The sequence below is a fragment of the Ochotona curzoniae genome, unplaced genomic scaffold (assembly GCF_017591425.1).
Source record: "Ochotona curzoniae isolate NIBS_2020 unplaced genomic scaffold, NIBS_Ocur_1.0 contig_2321, whole genome shotgun sequence".
NCBI lineage: Eukaryota > Metazoa > Chordata > Mammalia > Lagomorpha > Ochotonidae > Ochotona > Ochotona curzoniae.
The window spans coordinates 15,877,078-15,896,493 of NW_024465421.1; the positions used below are offsets into that span (position 1 = coordinate 15,877,078).

General features: G+C 51.3%; 1 protein-coding gene across 5 annotated transcripts in view; it reads left to right on the forward strand.

The window, feature by feature from the left end:
- VPS35L (VPS35 endosomal protein sorting factor like) overlaps positions 1-19,416 on the forward strand; it is a 66,368-nt gene that overhangs the window by 43,544 nt on the left and 3,408 nt on the right. For 3 of the 5 annotated variants that reach the window (XM_040973291.1, XM_040973293.1, XM_040973290.1), the window contains 7 exons: positions 1,633-1,696; positions 3,738-3,836; positions 5,146-5,223; positions 6,450-6,564; positions 9,140-9,279; positions 15,653-15,818; positions 19,256-19,374. In XM_040973291.1, coding sequence (XP_040829225.1) covers positions 1,633-1,696; positions 3,738-3,836; positions 5,146-5,223; positions 6,450-6,564; positions 9,140-9,279; positions 15,653-15,818; positions 19,256-19,374 — 781 coding nt within the window. The remainder of the gene's footprint in view (positions 1-1,632; positions 1,697-3,737; positions 3,837-5,145; positions 5,224-6,449; positions 6,565-9,139; positions 9,280-15,652; positions 15,819-19,255; positions 19,375-19,416) is intronic. The other 2 variants (XM_040973292.1, XM_040973295.1) reach the window with 1 other exon arrangement.

The following is a 19,416-nucleotide window of genomic DNA, read 5'->3' on the forward strand; positions in this document are numbered from 1 at the left end:
TGCTCACTCCGTAGCCTTTGACTTCATCTCATTGTTAATCAGTTCTTTGGAATTCATACTTACGTATCTTATGCAAAGGATTTGATTGGCTGCGAGTACTTGAGGCCCGGGTCTGTCTATAGAGCCTGCCTTTCCATCATAGGCTAAATTATCACTCCTTTGCTTTCAAGCTGTTTTCATTTGGCTGCACTAGCAGCAATTCCTGCTTGTTTGTGGCTGAAATTTTAGTCCCCAAAGAATTTTGAAGCATAGCAGCTTTATTTACCAGAAAATGTTACAAGAACTGAGTAAAAGATCTTGGAGCTTAACTGTCAAGAAGATGAATTGTGTTTCTTTTTGTTTTCCTCTTTTGTTTCTGTATTTATTTCCATGATTCTGTTATTTCAAATTTGCGGGGAATTATAACAACCAAACTTTTGACTTAGACTTTTCCTGTTAAATGGGGCTAGCTGGCTTTGGTTGCACACACACCTAACAAGAATGCTTTGAAAAGTTCACAAATGGAATGAATGAGGAGATGTTTTCTGGGTATAGAATTGTTTTTTGAAATCCATGCATAGTTTGTTTTGTTTTCACTTTAAAGTTAATGGGAAAATGCATATTATGAAAAAAACTGGGCATGGTTTTTAGGACATTCTTTACAACAACATGAGCCTATCTTTTCATTCTATTTTTCTACCAACCTGTTGAAGTACCTTTGTGTTTGTAGGTTATTGGGTTTTGTCTTGAGGTAGAAAAAGTTTGTTCGTTTCTTTGGCAGAAGTGTGAGTAGAGAGAATAGGAGGTAGGGAAGAGCGTCTCTGCCTGGGGCTGCCAGCCAGGGCCCCAGCCTGCTTCTCCCTTGTTGCTGTGCCAGCCCTTTGGGGCTGCTGCCTGCCGGGAGCTGCCCCTACTCAGCCCTAACTACGAGTCAGCCTGTGGGCCTTGGCAGGCCACACATCGTCTGGGTTTATATCCAGAGCCATCACACGGCCACGCACAGCTCCAAAGCAGGCTGGGCAGCATTGCTTCCAAGAACTGGGGGGATGTTGCACAGTGGAGAGCGGTGTGCACCGGCTGCCACAACTCATTGCCCCCCTCAAGGAACCAACCCAAAACAACCGAGTCCTGTTTTCCTCTCGGCTATAAATTTTATGATGCAAACAAACAAGTGAATCTAGACCTTTCCATGCATTAGGCAAAGCCATGAAGCCTTGGCACTTTCTTATTTATACTTGCGTTGAATTTCCGGGTTGAGGATAAGTGAATGAGATGAGCAATTCACTTTAAACACATCAAGAAAGCAAGATGGATTTGTGGATGGAGAGGCAGCTGCAGGGTGAGGAGACAAAGGACGGTAGAACGGCAAGGGCAGGCTCACCATGGTGGGCGTGAAGGTGTGCTAGAAGGTTCTTTCAGCCTTGCTGAATGTTGGATGTGAAACCTTCGTTAATGTTGAGAGTGAGACAAGCAGCTCATTTAGACTATGTTCATTTCCATCTTTAACAAGAAAAGCTTACAGCCTGTTAGGTGTTTATAAGGTCTAAAAAAGTTCAAAATATTCTTCCCGATTGAATGCTTGGGGTGTGTGTGTGTTTTCTGTAGAAGTCTGGTCCGACCTCAGCGTTAATTATGTACAACTATTGATTTCAGTGCACTCACGCTTGAGGATGAGAAAAGAACACTGGCGTATTTGATCAATGGATTTATAAAAATGGTAAGGATTGGGGGAGGATTCCGTGTGCGCAGGAATGTGACGTCATCGTGTATCCCTGTGTGGGAGGGCGGGTGCGGGGGAGGGAGCCTGGCACAGAGTTCTCCCTGAGATAAGAACAAGATTAGAACTTGCTTAATATTTCCCAGGACTCCCTTGGTGGGGGCACAGGGAGAGAGCCAGCACAAGTTGGCTTATGTGGGCAGGGAAGGAGGTGAGTTATGGGTTCCTGGCATGGGACTCCAGGTGAGGGGAGCAGCTGGATTGGGAGTCTCCGTGGTGCCACCAGAATCTGTCATCTGTCCCCATTTTGGCTCAGGACTCTGCTCCTCTTATCAGTTCACCCCCCAGCCCCACGAGCACCCTAAGATTCCGTGCTCCGAGCTCCTTAGCCTCACAGGAAGGGCTCCAGTTGAAAGTCCTGCCTTGAACTTTTTGCGACTGCCTTGGGTTGTGGCTCAGGCATCCAGATTGGACAGACCTAGGAACCTTCCACACACCTGAGCAGCCAAACTCATCAGACTGAGTGTGTGAGATGGAGCCCTGGAGCAGCTAACCGGCTGGTCACCAGATGGCCACAGTAGGAACTATGCTGGCAGCCAAGATGCCACACATCCACTTCCTTGTCGGTTCATTTACCTGTGGCTGCATGGCAATACACCCCAAAATCTAGTTTTTTGAAATATCTGTTTTATGAATTCTAGCTCTGTGGGTTGGTTGGGTAGCCAGGCAGCCCCATGGGGGTGTCACCTGCCAGTGGGTGTGGCCAGAAGGTCTAGGACAGCCTGGATCCCCTATCAGGGCCTCCAGTGACATCCTTAGGGTGACTTCCACATACCTGAGCTCTTTGTCCACACTGTTGGTTGATTCATGAGTCTCTGCCTGGTACTCCCTGACATGTTGCTGGTTTTAGGAGGGCACAGGCAGAAGCTACAAGGTCTTTTTGGGGGGACTAGGCTTGAAAGTCACATGGTGAGCTCTACTACTACTTGTTGGTCAAAGCTGATTTCAGGGCCAGCTATTTTGTGTGGGAGAAGAGGAGAGGTCCTCCTTGGTAGGAAGAGTCTAGAGACATGGCAGACAGGCACATGGCATTCAGGGCTAGGAGTGAGTTTGGCCACCTTGTCTGGAGACAACCACAACGGCTTTCATTCTTGATGCTCAGAACTGAACCACCACCTGCTTCCAGTGTCTTATATTTCAATAGACAATGTCAACACCAAAGCTGACCAAGGTGGAAACAACGAGATCACTGTGAAAGTAACCTGGCAATCATGACTTGTTTAACAGTTGGGGAGTCGGTTGCCCTATCCATTGGGCTTTGTGGAAAAGAAACAATTCTGATGAAAAATCAGGATTGGCCTTTCCGTTTGCATGTTAGGAAATGTGGCTGTGGGTCTTCCAGTGATGCTTTTTGCACTCGGTTTACATGGTGTATTGATGGTTGGAATTTACCCTTTTATGTCTGGAAGTCACTGAGCAGTAATGGGAAAGCATATGAGAAAAAGTCAAGTCTGGTAGCTACTGTGAAAATGGTGAAGTTACACCTGCTCTAGGAAGAAATGATGGACGGAGCAGGAAAGCAGTTTTCCCTAACCTGCTGTTCAAAAAGTTGAAGAAACAGGAGAGTGGGGAGGGTTCAATGGTGGAGAAGCTGCTCCAGCATCCACGAATAGGCTGCTGCGGTTGGGTGCCCATCAGGAAGCAGAAGGGCACGGTCATTTCCAGGGAAACCTCTCTGACAGAGGCACCTGTGATCCAAGCCTATGTTTAATACAAAAACCTGGTGACCGACAAAACTCTGTGATTTCCTTTGCTGTGGGTTCTTGCTGAGTCTGGAAAACCCTATTTGCATTTTTGAGCTTCTGTTTACACCACCACCACCCCGCTTCAGTTCTTTCCACTCTAGTCCAGTTCCAGGTCATCAAGAAGAGGTGGTGAGATGACATTTCAGTGATATGCAGCTTGGAGTAAAGGCATTCTGCATAGAGTCCGTCTCTCAGCAGGACACTGCCCCTCTCAGCTTCTTTCTCCCTGCTTCCAGGTTTCGTTTGGCCGTGACTTTGAGCAGCAGCTCAGTTTCTACGTGGAATCCAGGTCCATGTTTTGCAACCTGGAGCCTGTGCTCGTGCAGTTGATTCACGTAAGGGTTTTTCATTTGTTCGTGTTCTCAAAAAGTACCTGGCGATCCTCTGTGTGTCACACACGCGTCTTGCTCCGGGATCCTTCCTGCCCCGCCCTGCTGCTGTTGTCTAGGGTGTAAGAGGCAGTTTGACAAAGGTTAGTGAAATCAGCAACTTGGCTGAGATCTTAGGGTGCTTGTTGACCTCCTGTTGCTGATCCTTGCGCAGTCTCACTCCTGCTCATCTCAGTAACTTTTCACAGCCCCCTTTGGCCAAAAGAAATAGCAACAGCTCTATTAAGGAGTTCAGTTCAGAAACTAGTGTTTATGATACACATAAACTGAAAGAGAAATTAGTGTTTTCACCTAATTCTTAAGTCACTGAAGTTACTTTCTAATGACGCAGATGCGTACCTGTTGGACACTGGACAGTTTCTCAAACTCTGGGATGAGGTTGAGCACTGCCACCCCTATTTCCCACCGTGGCTTGCTTGTCCCACATGAAGTTTTGCACCATACTTGGCCACCAAGCATGCATTTTCGCGCATTGGTGTTGATGCTTCTGGGAGGCAGGCGTGAAGTCCAGTGTGAGACCCATGCCAGCACCTTAACCTTTGAGAATCATTGTTTGCCTTATAAGTATGGTGTCCCCTGTGCTCCAGCACTGTGGAGTGCTAGGGACCCAGTTCGGGAAACCATTAAGTCCAACCTGCCTATCAGCAGGAAAATTCCTAAAGCCCTTTAATTGCTTCATCTACTGAAGGAGAACAACCTTTCTGTGCATTTAGTGGTTATCAAGTGACTTAGTGCAACTCAACTCCAGACCAGATGGTAGAGACCTCCTCTGCAAAGCAGGAGGACCCCAAGCAAGCCAGCCAATGAGGCTGTAACTCATCTGACACAGTGGACCTCGAGTGAGTTTGTGGCCCTTGCCTCTGCTGTGCTTATTAGCATCACATAACCAGGTTGCACCTCTGCTCTCAAGAATTTGGAGCTTTCTCTGATTGCCAAGCCCATCATCTGCGTTTCAGGAAATGTAGGCAGTGAACCCTGGATGTTCATTAAGCCAGCAGATAATCATTTACAACCCTGATTGGCCTAACTGGCTTAGTGCCTTTTGTCCTACCCTGTTGGAGATGTTTGCACAAGCTAAGATTGGAGGGGACCCTGTGACCCCTCTGGGGTTTCAGGACTCTAGCTGGTGCTGGCTAGTCTCCTCTTGGCCCCACAGAGTTTTGATTAGGGAATGTTCCAGGTCTCGGTGGGAGATGTTACTCTGAGTCAGCCATCCTTTCATCCCTGTTCCTGTTTGGTTTTTCAACCAATCCAGAGCGTGAACCGCCTGGCCATGGAAACGAGGAAAGTGATGAAAGGGAGTCACTCCAGGAAGACAGCTGCCTTTGTCCGGGTATGTTGGGAAGATAAGGGCTGGGGGCTGGAGGGGAGGCTGTTTAGTTTGCCAGTTACCACTTGGCTAGCCACGGGAAAAGTCACATGCGTGATGATAAGCATGGTGGAATGTTGATCTTTCAAGATTAATTTTTCCCTGGGTTTTTATGTGTGTGTGTGTTGATCAGTGTTTGGAATATTTCTGAAAGAAGTGCTCAAAGCAGTCCGCATTTTAATGCAGAGTTGAGCAGCCCGGATCTGGCAGTCTGAAACCTAAAATGTTCCCAAATGAGAGACTCTCTGAGCACTGCACTGTCCTGCCCTCGCAGGTGGAAAAGGTCCTCACTTTGAAACACCGTCCCGTGCACAAAATGATTGGGATTAGTTTAGAAAATTACCTTTAGGTGACACGTGGAAGTTGTACCTGAAACATGCGTGAATTTAGGCCTGTGTCCTGTATACCACATGTCTCAGGTGTATGTAGTCATTCTAAAACCTGGAGTTGGGGAATTCTAGAATCTGGATCCCTTCTGGCCCAAAGCCTTTTGGTTGAGAAACACTCAAATTGGTTGTGTGTTCAGGGAAGGGGCTGGGAAACAGCTTTGTGTGCCAGCTAAATTAGCTCTGCTTTTCTCTAGTGTGGTGATAATGTATTAGTATCAAATATTTCTCTAATATTATGTATACATGAATGTGCCTATATAGATGTATGGATAAATTGTGCCTATGCCTGCAAGGGTTAGTGCCTTGGTTTCATCACAGTGAGAATTAGGTTCAAGTTAGCAGCAGGGAAGGGGTTAAAATTGAGCTTTGTGACTCTGCTGTTTAAATTTATAACAAAGCAGTATGTGTGCCTGTCTTCAGAGATCAAAGTGTGAGATGACAGTGATGCAGTTCAGGCATCTGGAGTCCCCCTTTTCTTATCTCACACCTCTGTCGTCAGGGCCACCTAGTCTTCGATGCGCCTTAGTGACTATCCTGTGTAACTGTTTTCAGCCACTGGTTTAAACCGGTGTCTTCCCTTTGATCCCTTTTCCATGTTTCCCGTCTCCCTCCCCATGGCAGTAAAGCAAGACTTCTGTCTTCCTGCACCCCTCACTTCCCCTTCCTGTCCTCCCCAGGAGCTGTCAGAGCCCCGGGAGGCCGGAGGGTGGGGCATGATTATTTGAAGCGTTTCTGCTTGGAAGAGCAGCACGGTGAGTAGATGCGTCCCCCATGTAACCAGGTGTCCTCCCCTCTCTCTAGGCCTGTGTCGCCTACTGTTTCATCACCATCCCCTCCCTGGCGGGCATCTTCACGAGGCTCAACCTGTATCTGCATTCCGGTCAGGTGGCCTTGGCCAACCAGTGCCTCTCCCAAGGTAAGGCCATCCTTGTCTTGGGCACTCCTGCTCTGCTTAGGGACGCTGGCTTGGCTGTGTGTGCATGAAAGGGTATCTTTTTTTTTTTTTAAGATTTCTTTATTTGTATTGGGAAGTCAGATACACAGAGAGGAGGAGAGACAGAGAGGAAGATCTTCTGTCTGATGACTTACTCCTCAAGTGTCTGCAATGGCAGGAACTGAGCTGATCGAAGCCAGGAGCCAGGAGCCTGGACCCTGGTGTAGGGTCCCAAAGCTTTGGGCCATTCTCTACTGCTTTCCCAGGCCATAGTACAGGGTCCCAATGCTTTGGGTGGTCCTTGACTGCTTTCCCAGGCCACAAGCAGGGAGCTGGATGGGAAGCAGGGCCGCTGGGATATGAACTAGTGTCCATTTGGAATCCTGGCATGTGCAAGGTGAGGACTGTAGCCACTGTGCTACCGTGACCCGATGAATGTGCATCTTAAAAAATGAAAGGGAAAAAGACCCCCATCAGGGATGTTTTAAATGGGTTTCTCCAGGACGAAGCACGTGACACCCATACCCATTTGTAGTGAATTCTAGAGCACAGTTTCATAGGTGACGCTCTGGACAGGCCAAGGAGCTCACCTGGTCTAGAGACTCTGGAAGCTGGGACTGGCTGACTGGAACAGGCTCCTGTTGGGTAGGTTTGTATGTTGTATGTGGAAGCCTGTTTGTATGTTTGAAACCTCAGAGACACACAGGCAGAGTCTAGTGGGTATAGAACAAGCACCGTACAGTTTGCTGCTTCCAAGAAAAATTCTCTTCCAGCCTTAGCTGATGTGGCGGGACGAGGCAGACGTTGTCCTTGAAGCATCTCAGGAGTCATGGCGGTGATGGAGAAGAGGAATCCCAGGAGTAGGAGCACTAGGGCGGGGCTTACTGCTGTGGGCCCCAGAGGTTCCTGTACCCTGGTGTCGCCCCCTCCTGGGGCCCAAGGAAGACGAGTTATTGGCTCTTTGCCCTCACAGCCCTGCCACCTGTCATTCTACACCATCATCACTCACTTTGCACGTCCCACCAGCTAGCGTTGTCATTACTGTGTGTGTTCACTGGGCTGTTGTCTGGGACTCGCCCTCTTTGCCCCTAGGGCAGGTGCTTGATCTCTCCGTGCCATGGTCAGTCTGGAACTTTCTCCCAATACTTGCTGTGGTAAGAATGATGGGTTAGCAAGAAGCAAAGTACCATCATGTGCCATGTAACCATGTTTTGGTTCCTGACGGAGTGTATATCATCCACGTCTCATGGTTTGGGTGATGTTGCCTGCCCGTCATATGAAAGTAAAGCATGTACAACTGTTTTCCAAGGGTGTTGCTCAGCTGGGAACCCTGAGTTTGATTTCATTGGCAACCCCAGGAGCATTGGTGAGTCCCAAGTTGAGGAGTGGGAAACTGCAACTGGAGGTTCCAGAAGCCTAGATCGTAAGCAGGACCACGTCCCCTGTGGGGCTTCTTGCTATTAGATGAAAATGAGAAACACAACCCAGAGTCTCAGACTAAATAAAAGCCTCCTTACCAGATTTGCCATTCAAGCACAGCCATTAACCTTTGTCCCCATGCTTTACTGTCCTGTCCTATAGGGTCCTCAGTCTTCATCCAGGGACCCACAGGGTAAGAGCAGCCAGCCCCCTACCCACACCCCGATTCTGTGCATGGACAGGGCTAGTACGTTAGTGTTTGAACACTGGGCTTCTCATGCTGGGCTCCTGCAGGAAGCAGGAATATGGTGCCCACTCCACGTTTAAAAATTCATCTGATGGTTTTTACGCAAGTCTCTAAATGCTGTGACACCAAACTTTTAAAAGCTTATTATTGCTGTTCCGAAAGCCACATGCAGCCGTGGCTGGCCAAAATAAATAATGCATTCAATTACCGAGAAAGAGAAGGCTAAATATAAATTAAGTGAAATTGGTAGAAATGGGCTGCTTTTGTCCCCTTAAACATTCTCCTTTTCAGTTGCTTGTGAAACAGTTCATTTTCTGGCCTCTCTTCCTCCAGCTTTGTGTCTTAATCAGACTGTGGCTTAACCATCGTGAGTGCCAGCCCAACAAGTAGGCCATCGGACCCTCAGGCTGGCTGCTGGGGGAGGCCCAGTTCCCCTCCTCTGTAGGCTGTGGCACTGCTGGGCTTTGGGGTACATGCCCTTGGCTCCAGGGTACCCAGGGAGAGAAAGGCCTGGAGAGTTGACGTGCGGGCCTAAGAGATGCCAGATAAGTTCTTACCCCAGTTTGTCAGTGGATGCAGCAGCGGATGATTGCCGGATTCTTTTGCCCTTTATCTTTTCCTTTCTTCCTTTATCTTTCTAGTTTCTAATCCCAAAGTAGGCGTGGGAGGGGTGTACAATCATCCTTTATCCTGGGGCCTTAAGTCAACTAAAAATGAAAAATACTCAAAAACAAACAAACAAACAAAAAACCCAAGTCATGTCTGTGCTGCCATGGTGGGCTTTGTGCGTGGCTGGTGGCCATGAATATTGCTCGCGTCTGGCAGTCAGGCCCGCTGGAGGTGAAAGCCAGGCAAGGCCTCACACTTGGACTTGGCACACCTGTCTTGCAGCTGATGCCTTCTTCAAAGCCGCCATCAGCCTCGTTCCAGAAGTGCCAAAGATGATCAACATCGACGGGAAGATGCGACCGGCGGAATCCTTCCTCCTGGAATTCCTCTGCAACTTCTTCTCTACTTTGTTGATTGTTCCGGTATGTTCCCTGCTGAGAGCCAGTAGGGGCGTCTGTTTTTGCCCTCCCCTGGGTGGACTCTTAGCCCTAAAGTGTGGAGCGTGTGTGTGTTGGTTTTTTGGCTAGATGTTCAGGCGACTCTGTGCATGCTCTCCCTTCCAGCAGTCCGGGGCGGCTTGTTTGAGGTGCTTGGTGTTTAGTCCAGCATGGCACGTGCGAGCTTGGCCCCTCAGCTGGGGAGCTCAGGTCAGAGTCAGGGCTACAGCAAGTCCATGCTTGCAGGCTGTGCTGGTGAGGACCCTCTGCTCACTAGGGGGCACTGTCTCTTTAGGTACTGCGTGGCAGAGGAGGGAGCTGGAGCTGGGACAAGCTGGCTGACCTTCTGGGCAATTAGTTCTCTAGGACCTGATTAACTACCCAGGCCACGCCTCTAAATGCTGTCACATCTGGATCAGGGTATTGCTGGGCATTTGGGGCGGGGAAGGATTTGGGAAAAGAAGGGACGCCAACCTACATCCATTACACGCTCCAGATGGCCGTGGTGGGGTGGCACCTGGTAGTTAGGACCACAGACCTCTGCAGCAGAACACCTGGGTTGGGTTCCAAGCTTCTTCTCTGGGCAAGCTTCTTCTCTGCTGGTCTTGGCAACTATGTCAGATCACTGGGCCACAGTTTGCCCGGCTATACAATGAGACAATTGTAGCATCAACCCCTCTGGGTTGTGACAAGAGTTAAGTGTGTGTTATGGTCAGGGCTTTTGGAGGGTTTTGTGTAGGACAAACCCCGAATGACAAGTGCTGGTGGCCAGTGCCCACAGGGCCTTGGTTGGAAGGAGGCTGTATTTCTTGTGGAATGTAGAAGGTGAATGAGCAGGTCTGGGCTGGAAGGAATCAAGCCAGGAGGGGCTATTGGTGCTGTTGGTGGCACAGCGGATTAGGTTGCCAGTTAGCGGCTCCTGTGTCCCCTATCAGAGTGCCCATTTGAACCCCAGATGCTCCACTTCCCATCCAGCTCTCTGCTCGTGTGCCTGGGAAGGCAGTGCAAGATGGACCAAGTGCTTGGGTTCCTGCCACTTCTGTGAGTGGAATTCTAGGCTCCTGGCTTTGACTGGGCCCCGCTCCTAGCCCTTGCAGCCATTTGTGGAGTGAACCAGAAGATGGGGCTATCCATTCCCTCCCCCGCATATCAGATAAATAAATGAACCTCTAGAAACAACTTGTGCACAACTGGGGCGCACCCTCCCATTCTCTGGGGTCTTTAACTTGGGGGGCTGGCTGAGTGACCTGGAACCTGGATAAAGGAAAGAAGTGTCACATTTCTGCTCACAAACCTGAGTCCAGTTCAGCTTTTGCTTACTTGCTGAGTCCTAGTAGTTGTGGCTGCAGCCGGGACTTGGCTAGCAAAGGGAGTGAGCACACAAGTGCGTGTGACAGCCCGGGGATAAAAGGGCTTGCAGCAGGATTGTCTGCTCTCCCTCACTGACCCTCCCTGCTGTAACTGGCCTCTTGGTGTCGGCTTCAATGCTTTGGCAGAGAACAGCAAATGACAATATCAAGTGCGCTGGAAAAACATGTCAATACCTATATTTCAGGATAAATGGTTCCCTTTTATAGTCTAATGCATTTTATTAAAAAAAAATAGTATTCCAGAGAGTGCATAGCTTGTTTTGGCTGCCACAGGGCTGTTGGCAGGCGTCAGTCAGCCCCGGGGGCGGGGGGGGCAGGTGTTTGGTGCAATGATTAAGCCATCACTTAGGGTGCACACATCACATCTCAGGGTGCCTGGGTTTGAATCCTAACTCACCTCTGGTTCTAGCTTCCTGCACACCCTAGGCGGCTGCAGGTGATGGCTCAAGCCCTTGGGTGCTTCCTGCCTATACAGGAGGCCTGAGTTGAGTTTTTGGTTTCTGGCCACTGCCTTGCCCAGCCCCAGCTGTTACAGGCATTAGGTGGGTGAGTCAGTAGATAGGAACATGTTCTCTCTCTCTCCATCTTTCAAAACACTAAAAAAAAACTATAAAAAGTTTTAAGAGCCCCAGGTAGACCCAAGTGTACATAGTCCTTGCAGGACATATGTTAAAATGCAGATTCCCAGGAACTCCTCCCAGTGTGTCAGTCTGTTGAAGCAGGTCCCTAGGTTGGCATTTATGAAACACACAGGAGGTTTGGGAGGAGGCGGGAGCAGCCACCCTGTGCAGGTGGATGCGTGCCCCACTCCAGCTGAGAACTGCCACAGCCACTCATCCCGTTGGCATTGCCCACCTTGCCCCTTGGCACTGTGGGTGCAGCCCTTGCTCTGAGCAGGTGTGAGTGATGAATAGTACCCAGCAGTTCTGCCTGCCTAGGCATTTGCTGGGATTGGGCGGTCACTGCAGGTCACAGAGGAGCTACAGCCTGGGAGCCCTCAGCGCATGTGCAGCGCCATGTTCTCACCTCTTAGCCCCATTCAAGTGCTGCGAGTTCTTCCCAAGCCCTGGAAGGCAGGGGTCCTTGCGCATTCTTCCCTCATGGCAGCTGAGAGCAGGAGGCATGGTGCAGCAGCCCAAGGCAGCAGAGTGGGGACTGGAACCCAGACCCTGCTATTCCATAGCATCAGCCTGAAGCATGGGCAGAGTGTGCTCAGGGTCATTGAGCATCCATAATCCCACGTCCATCCTCACCAGAGGCACCCGACGGCCATTTCCTCTCATCCACACTCACTTTCTACAGTTTCAGTTACAGTCAATCCCAGGCTGAAAAACATCAGCGGAGGATTCCAGATAGAAGTAATTCACGAATTTTATATGGTGTGCTGACCTGAGTATCATAGTCAAGTCCCATACTGTCCCACTGTGCCAAGCCCAGGACTGCCCCTCTGTCCAGCCCATGCGGTGTATGCCACTTGCCCATTAGTCACTTGTCGTGGTGGGATGGTACTTGTGTTCCAGGAGCTCTCAGTCTACTTAGTGACAGCCCCAGAGCAGAAGAGCTCTGGTGGGCCCAGCATGATGGTGAATCCTCATGTGGCAAGTGCAGGGACCCTATATGGGCACTAGTTCATGTCCTGGCTGCTCCACTTCCCATCCAGCTCCCTGCTCTGGTCTGGGAAAGCAGTTGAGGACGGCCCAAAGCCTTGGGACCCTGCCTTCACTCATATGGGAGACCTGGAAGAGGCTCTGGGCTCTTGGCTTTGGACCTTTGGCAGCTCTAGCCATTGCAACTGCTTGAAGAGTGAATCTTCCTCTATGTCTCTCCTCCTCTCTATATATCTGACTTTCTAATGAGAACAAAAAATAAATCTATAAAAACAAAGGAGGGGGTTAGGTTTGAAAAGTGCCAATTTGTTTAGAAAACATTACAGCCATTTTAAACCAGGTAAAGTGCCTGGCCCACTTGGTGTGTTTATAAATACAAACGTAAATGCTCCCCGCGCAGCCCTCTGCCCCTACAGGTCGTGAACTTCTATAACATCCAGAAACACTTCCCTTTTTTGCCTTCATTTTATTTGGAAGTTGGAGAGGCAGACGCAGAACTGGCTAGAACTCAGTCCAGGTCTCCCACGTGGGGGCAGGAGCCCAAGCACTTGAGTCACTGCTTGTTGCCTCCTAGGATGCAAATGTGAATGGAGAATGGAGCTGGGACAGAAGGCCAAAGGCGGGTATGTGTTTTGTGGGCATCCCAAGCAGTAATGGGGCTGCTGTTCCAATACCTGCCCTCATGCTGAAGTATTTTGCCATGGAGTCAGAGGCTGTCAGCCTCCAGTGAGCCATAGATGGCCTTCGCTACTTGTGAGTTAGCTCATTTCATCTCCCAGCATCTGGGAGGACAGGAAAACTTCAGTTGGCAGGAGACGGAGATGCCGTCATCCCCAGTTTCCTGGCACATATCTCCAAGGACACAACAGAGTGACATTTGTGGTTTTTAGCTTTGATGACAGGTCCGGCCATAAGCAGAGCAAGTGACCCAAGTACTGCTGTTTGTGCAGTCTGTGTCAGCATGCTTATTGATGTGGGACTAGGGAGTGCATAGGGTCAGTGACACCATGGCACACTCCACTTCAACCGCTGGAAGTACCTTGGGAGTAGCTGCAAGGAACTTCCATGAGCCCCATGTCCAAGGTCAGGAGAGCACTCCAAGGAAGTCCTGTTGAGTGTGCATAAAGACCTTAAAGGGGGACGGAGCACCTATCCCAAGAAATGGAAATGAAATCACAGTAGGGGTGCCTGGGGAGGTGCAGGGCCAGCCTGGAAGGGCCCCATCAGGAACCAGTTATCTGGTCTACACAGCTGTCCACTAGAAGGCGCTGTGTCTCCTTGCACACCATCCCTGCCCTCTGCCCTGCCCTAGACCCCTGCTGTCCTCCGCTGCTCTTCTCCCAGCCCACCCATCTTTTGGCTCTTTTTCCCTGAGGTGGTACGTGGGGAGGGGGGTGACTTTATTATTCATCTGCTCATTTAACATCTTTCACAATGAGCCAGTGAACTGTCCATCGCTGCTCAGAACAGCTTGTCCTGAGAGATGGAAACTGAGGCAGAGAGGTGAAGGGTTGGGGAACCGGAGTCCACAGCCTGCACCGGTGCTGCCTCTCATCCTGGTGGCCCCGGGAAGCCGGGTATGTTTCAGGGCCACTGTCCCAAGGAGTGGGGCAGAGGAGGATTCCTGCATACCAGAGGCCCAGAGGGATGTGGCTGGGAGTGGAAGCCAAGCCCCTGGCATTCGGGAAGGGAGCGGCTCAGAGCCCTTGCCAGCTACCCGCCAGCCCTCCCCCTGAACGCCTGTCTGCTCTGCCTGGGGAGCACCCCACCAGGGGGGACTGACCTTCTCCTATCAGAAGCGCCAATCTTGAATCCAGGAACTTTTTCTTCTCAAAGAATCCGTGTCTGCTCTGCTCCACTTGTTGGCGCTGATCCATTGGAGTAGAGATTTTCTTTGAAAACTGTCACAGCTACTGAAGCAAGAATATCGCGTGCTGCAATCTCTTCCCGGAACGGGAGTTTGGGAGCTGGGAGCCAAGTGCTCCCAGACGTGGCTCATGGCAAACCTGAACGGCCCCACCATACCTCGCTGCAGCTGCTTCCAGCCATGCTGGGCACTCGCCCGCAAGAGCCACAGTGTCTGAGCAGAGGTGAAGTGACTGGAATGTTAGGATGGTCACCTGTTCCCACACGGATCCCTCCACATGCACATCCATGTAGCAGACCCAGCAGCCATGTTAGAAACTGCTCCTGGCAAAAGAAAGCACCAGCCAGCATGCAACAGGCAGGCTGAGGCCCGGACACTGCTGACATGTGACAGCCTGGGCGCAGTTCCTGTGGGTGTCCACAGTCCATACGACACCCGTCGTGTGACTCCTCCTGGATTCTCAGCCTAGTGGCTGCATTCACCTGGTGTCAGGTGACCACTCGCCCCTGCCCCCTCAGCCACCACACCTGTCACACTTTGGGCTTGTGTTAGAAGCAGAAAACTCCATATGTGCGTCCCTCAAGTCACAAGTTCCTTAAAGTGAGCCACCGGCCTTGGTCATCCGTACAAATGCACCTGTTAGAGATGGCCGACTCTTGGGTCTCCCCTCCTGGCCCTACCATGTACCAGCAGCATGACCTTGGGCCACGTAACCTTCTATGACTCATTTCCCATCTGTGAAGTGGGCATTCATGGTCCCAGTATCTTCCCAGAACACACAAAAGCTGTGGTTGCTCCTACCTGGTTATTCTGGCCGCTTGCTGTTGTCACCAACTTCAGCTCCTGGCACAGGGAAGGTCCTCAGCACCATGAAGGGTCACCTCTCACGCCATGCTGGCCGGGTACCCACAGGTTTCCTGGAGCTGACTGTCTACAGGGCCTGCCCCCTGCCCAGAGTGCATCCTCACTTCAGCTGTTCCCTGTGTAGGTAGTCCTGAAGGACTCAGCTCTGTTGAAATCAGTGCCCTGAGTGGTGACAGTGACCTTGAGCGTGGGACATGGCCAGAGTGGGCGGTGGCAGCAGCAGCTCCGGCTGCATCTGCTACAAAACCTGCAATCTTGCTACTGCCATTGGAGGGGCAGGATGTGGCTTTGCTTTTTTTTGCTGTTGTCTTTAACTATTCCATGCAGAAGAGCAAGAGGCTAATTGTGGAAACCGACTATTAGAGCTGACAGAGTGAGTGTGTTTTTGCATCCGAGGACAGCTCCCACAGCTGGCGTCCCAGGCCCGAGCATGTTGATGAGTGGGACCAACAACCAGGCTTTGTCCCCAGCTCTGACCATCCTCCTCAGGCTGTGGGCGGGCCCTGCCTTCAAACCAGAGTCAGCACCTGCTTGCTTTTCTCTCCAGCTTCCCAAGGCAGGGATCTGAATTTCTATGTTGCTGTTTTGCTTTTTTCACCCCCTGCTTCCTGGCCAGCCTTTCTTCATGTCCTCTTTTGGTTTTCCACTAGGATCATCCCGAACATGGGGTCCTGTTTCTTGTCCGTGAGCTGCTCAACGTGATCCAGGACTATACCTGGGATGACAACAGCGATGACAAGGTCCGCATCTACACCTGCGTCCTGCACCTGCTCTCGGCCATGAGCCAGGAAACCTACCTCTACCACATAGACAAAGGTAGCACACCCCCTCCTGCCAGACCTCGCCAACGGGGTAGATGGCATTGTGGGTTTTCTCTTGTCTGACTTTGTGCCCACTGTCTTAGCTGCCATGGACTCTTACTCAAGGTTCCACTGGGTTCACCTGTTCCAAGATGCATCCGGAGTGATCCTTGGGTGTGGGGTGCCTGAGTCCCATTTGAAATCAAGATGCCCAGAAGGAGACCTGAGGATATTTGTCATTATCAAGCTCCTGATGGTCACTTTGCCCATCAGATGAGTTTGGAGCAGCATGCCTCAGAACTAGCGCACTACGGAATCACTTAGAACCACATGTGTTAGTTTCATTCCAAGCAGGCCCAGGCATGGTTTCTACAACCTGTTCCTCAGGCAGTGTGCAAGGCCCAAGTTCAGGTGTGCTACTGGAAGGAGGCGTCCTTGTCCCCGCCTTCCCATACACACCTGCTGTGGCCGTTTGGAACTCACGAGTATGGGAAGAGTGGTCTCGTGTCCTGGACATGACATAGCACGGTTCCACTTTGGGGTCTTGTCCCGCTGAGTCTCAGTGTCTCCCTGCTTGTCAGACACCCGGTTTTGCTAGTCAGACACCCTTTTTTGATCTCCTGTGGTGAGGAGGGAGGGAAGAGGCTGCTCCTTTCTCCCTCACTTCTCTGTCTCCCCTGAGCACAGTCAGTGGATTCTGTCTGTGAAGGACACTGCCAGCACAGGTGCCAGAGGACCACTGCCGCCAGTGTGTTAAAGATGGGAACAGGCGGTGGATTTTCCCTCCTCCCCAGCGGCCCGGCTATGTTGGCTTTGGCTGTGTGGGCGTAGCCTGGCAGAGGTCTCGGCAGAGACTGACTCTGCAGGCTTGGGTGCTCCCTGCTTCCTCTGTGTTCCAGGCAGCACCTCACGCACTGTTGACACAGCTTGCTAGACCTCCTAGAAGAGGCATATTGAATGCTTGCTGCGTTTAGGAAGGGAGCTTTGTCTCTCAATGAACAGAAAGAGTGTTGGCATGTGCCTCTGGCAGGCACTGCAGTACCGTGACGGAACTTGCAAAAGTGTGGTGCCGGCTGCGCAGGGGCTGGTCCTGGGAACCGAATACGGATCCCGTGTGTAGGTGGACTGACCCTTTGTTGGAAGAGCACAGCCCTGGAGACTTCCAAGAAGCCCTCACAGCCCCCAGCCCCCTCCCTTCCTCCCAGGCACCAGCCAGGCCCCTGAAGTATTCGGGTCCATGACCCACGGTCAGACAGATGCAGAGGTCGGGAGCTATTTTTGGTGGCCACTTGCCAGGGACATCATTTTTCCTCCTGGCGAGTGCTTGCTCTAGCTTCTTCCCTTATCCACCATGACCACCAAGTGTAAGCATGAAGAATTCACTTCTCCACCCCCCATTTCCCACTTCGTCTACAGTGGGAATCCAGCCTCTCACTGATGGTAGAATTCTCCCAGATTTCCCCCAATCCTAGATTTGGGAACTATGACACTTGTCTGCCCTCTAGCGCCCCCTCCTGGCACTCACCCCTTGCTGTTGCCATTGTGCAGCTGCCTGTATAGCTAGCTGCACTTCCCGGTAGATGGTTGGGCTCTGGGAGCGCAGGACCTGGTTGGACTTGGCTCCCCAGTGCCTCCCAGGACCCAGCACAGAGCGGGTCCTCATTCAGCAGGTGCTCAGTGTGCTTGTTACCAACACTTCCGCTCACCCTGGGCGTCTGGCCCCTGTCCTCCAGTGCTGGGCTGAGCAGAGCATGAGTAGGCTCCAGCCCCGAAGACAACTGGAAATTTAGGTCAGGGACTATTCTGGTCCCCAGCAGTGGATGCGAGAAATCCCTCCATCAGCTGCAGTTTGCCCCGCCAGATCAGGTGGTGGGAAACGGCTGAATCAAATTCTTGCACGTGTTACCAGAATAACCGTCGTCATCCCCCTGGAGACGGCAGTCACTATGCCATCCCAGCAATGCTGCAGCCAGAGTCGTTCATGACCCCCACCCCCTTACCCCAGTGTGAGAGCAGCAGTCACAAAGGACATGACTGGTCTGGGAATGGCTCCCCTGGGTCTCTCCTGTCAGTTACCTATGCTAGGAGCCTTGCGGGTAGAATCGTATGGTGTTGGCCTGTTGAATCTGGCATGTTTCTTGTCGGTATAATCTCTTCCGGGTTGATCCATGTTATATCACGTGTCACAATTTCCTTTCTTTTTTTAAGATTTATTTTTATCAGAAAGTCATACTTACAGAGTGAAGGAGAGAAAGATCTTCCATCCAGTGGTTCACTCCCCAAGCAGCCACAATGGCTGGAGCTGAGCTGATCCAAAACCAGGAGCTTCTTTCGGGTCTCCCATGGATGCAGGGTCCCAAGGCTTTGGGCTGTCCTCAGTTGCTTTCTCAGGCCACAAGCAGGAAGCTGGATGGGAAGCCTGGCCATGGGGATTAGAACCGGTGTCCATATGGGATCCCGGTGTGTGCAAAGTGAGGACTTTAGCCACTTGGCTACCGTGCCGGGTCCCCCACTTTTTTTAAGATTTATTTCTTATTGGATAGACAGAGGTCTTCTATCTTCTGATTTGCTTCCCAAATGGCCTCAGAGTGCCTGAGTTTGAGTCCCACCCCTGGCTCATGATTCCAGCTTCCTCCTCACACAGGCTCTGGAAAGCAGCTGATGGCTCAAGGACTGGCTGCCTGCTGGCTCCGTAAAAGTCGCAGGTGGAGTTTCTGGCTCACAGATTTAGCCTAGCCTAGCCCAGCACAGCCCTGCCCTTTGCAGGTGTTTGGAGAGTGACTCAGCACAGCGGAGAAGTGATTCTTGAGGAAGAGATTTGATCTTCATGGCAAATCAGTTGAACATGAACCAGCTTCTACAGGCAGCAGCAGAGCAGAACTCAGCCCGTGTCCAGATGAAACCTGGTGCCATCTTGGCGCATCCTGCTTCACAGGCCTCTTTTCGTTTGTGAAACTATTCTTGCCATGCTTGCCTTGGATACTGTGATGCCATGAAAAACGTCGGTGGGATCCGAGCCTGGCAGAGTTAGAGAACAGAACGGCTCACGCTGTGAAGGGAGCCAGGGGCAGGCACCTGAGTGTGCTGCCTAAAAGCTGGACTCTGAAGTGAGGCTTCCTGGCCCAGGGTCCCAACTCTGCCCGGTTGCCCTCCACTTGCTACCGTGAGGATTCTGCAGTAGCACCAGGAAGGCACCGAGTACAGTGCCTGGCAGCTGCCCCACAGCTTGCTGTGACTGTCACCCCTCTGTTCGCCTGGGTCAGAGGGGACATGACTCCCACCCCACTCGACTCTGGCTCACACTGCCCCGTGGGCCAAGTGCTTTATTTGTGGTTCCTGAGGACCCCCCCCTACACCTTCCCCTCAAAGGCCACTGGGAAATTTGGGCCATTTCCCTCTACCCTGCCATGATGTCCTACTGACACCACATGATGTGCTTGTCTGTTCAACCAGTCGACTCCAACGACAGCCTGTACGGGGGAGACTCCAAGTTCCTAGCTGAGAACAACAAGCTGTGTGAGACGGTGATGGCCCAGATCCTGGAGCACCTCAAGACCCTGGCCAAGGAGGAGGTAGGTGCCCTCCCCCTCTGCTACCCCCACTTGTTCTGAAAC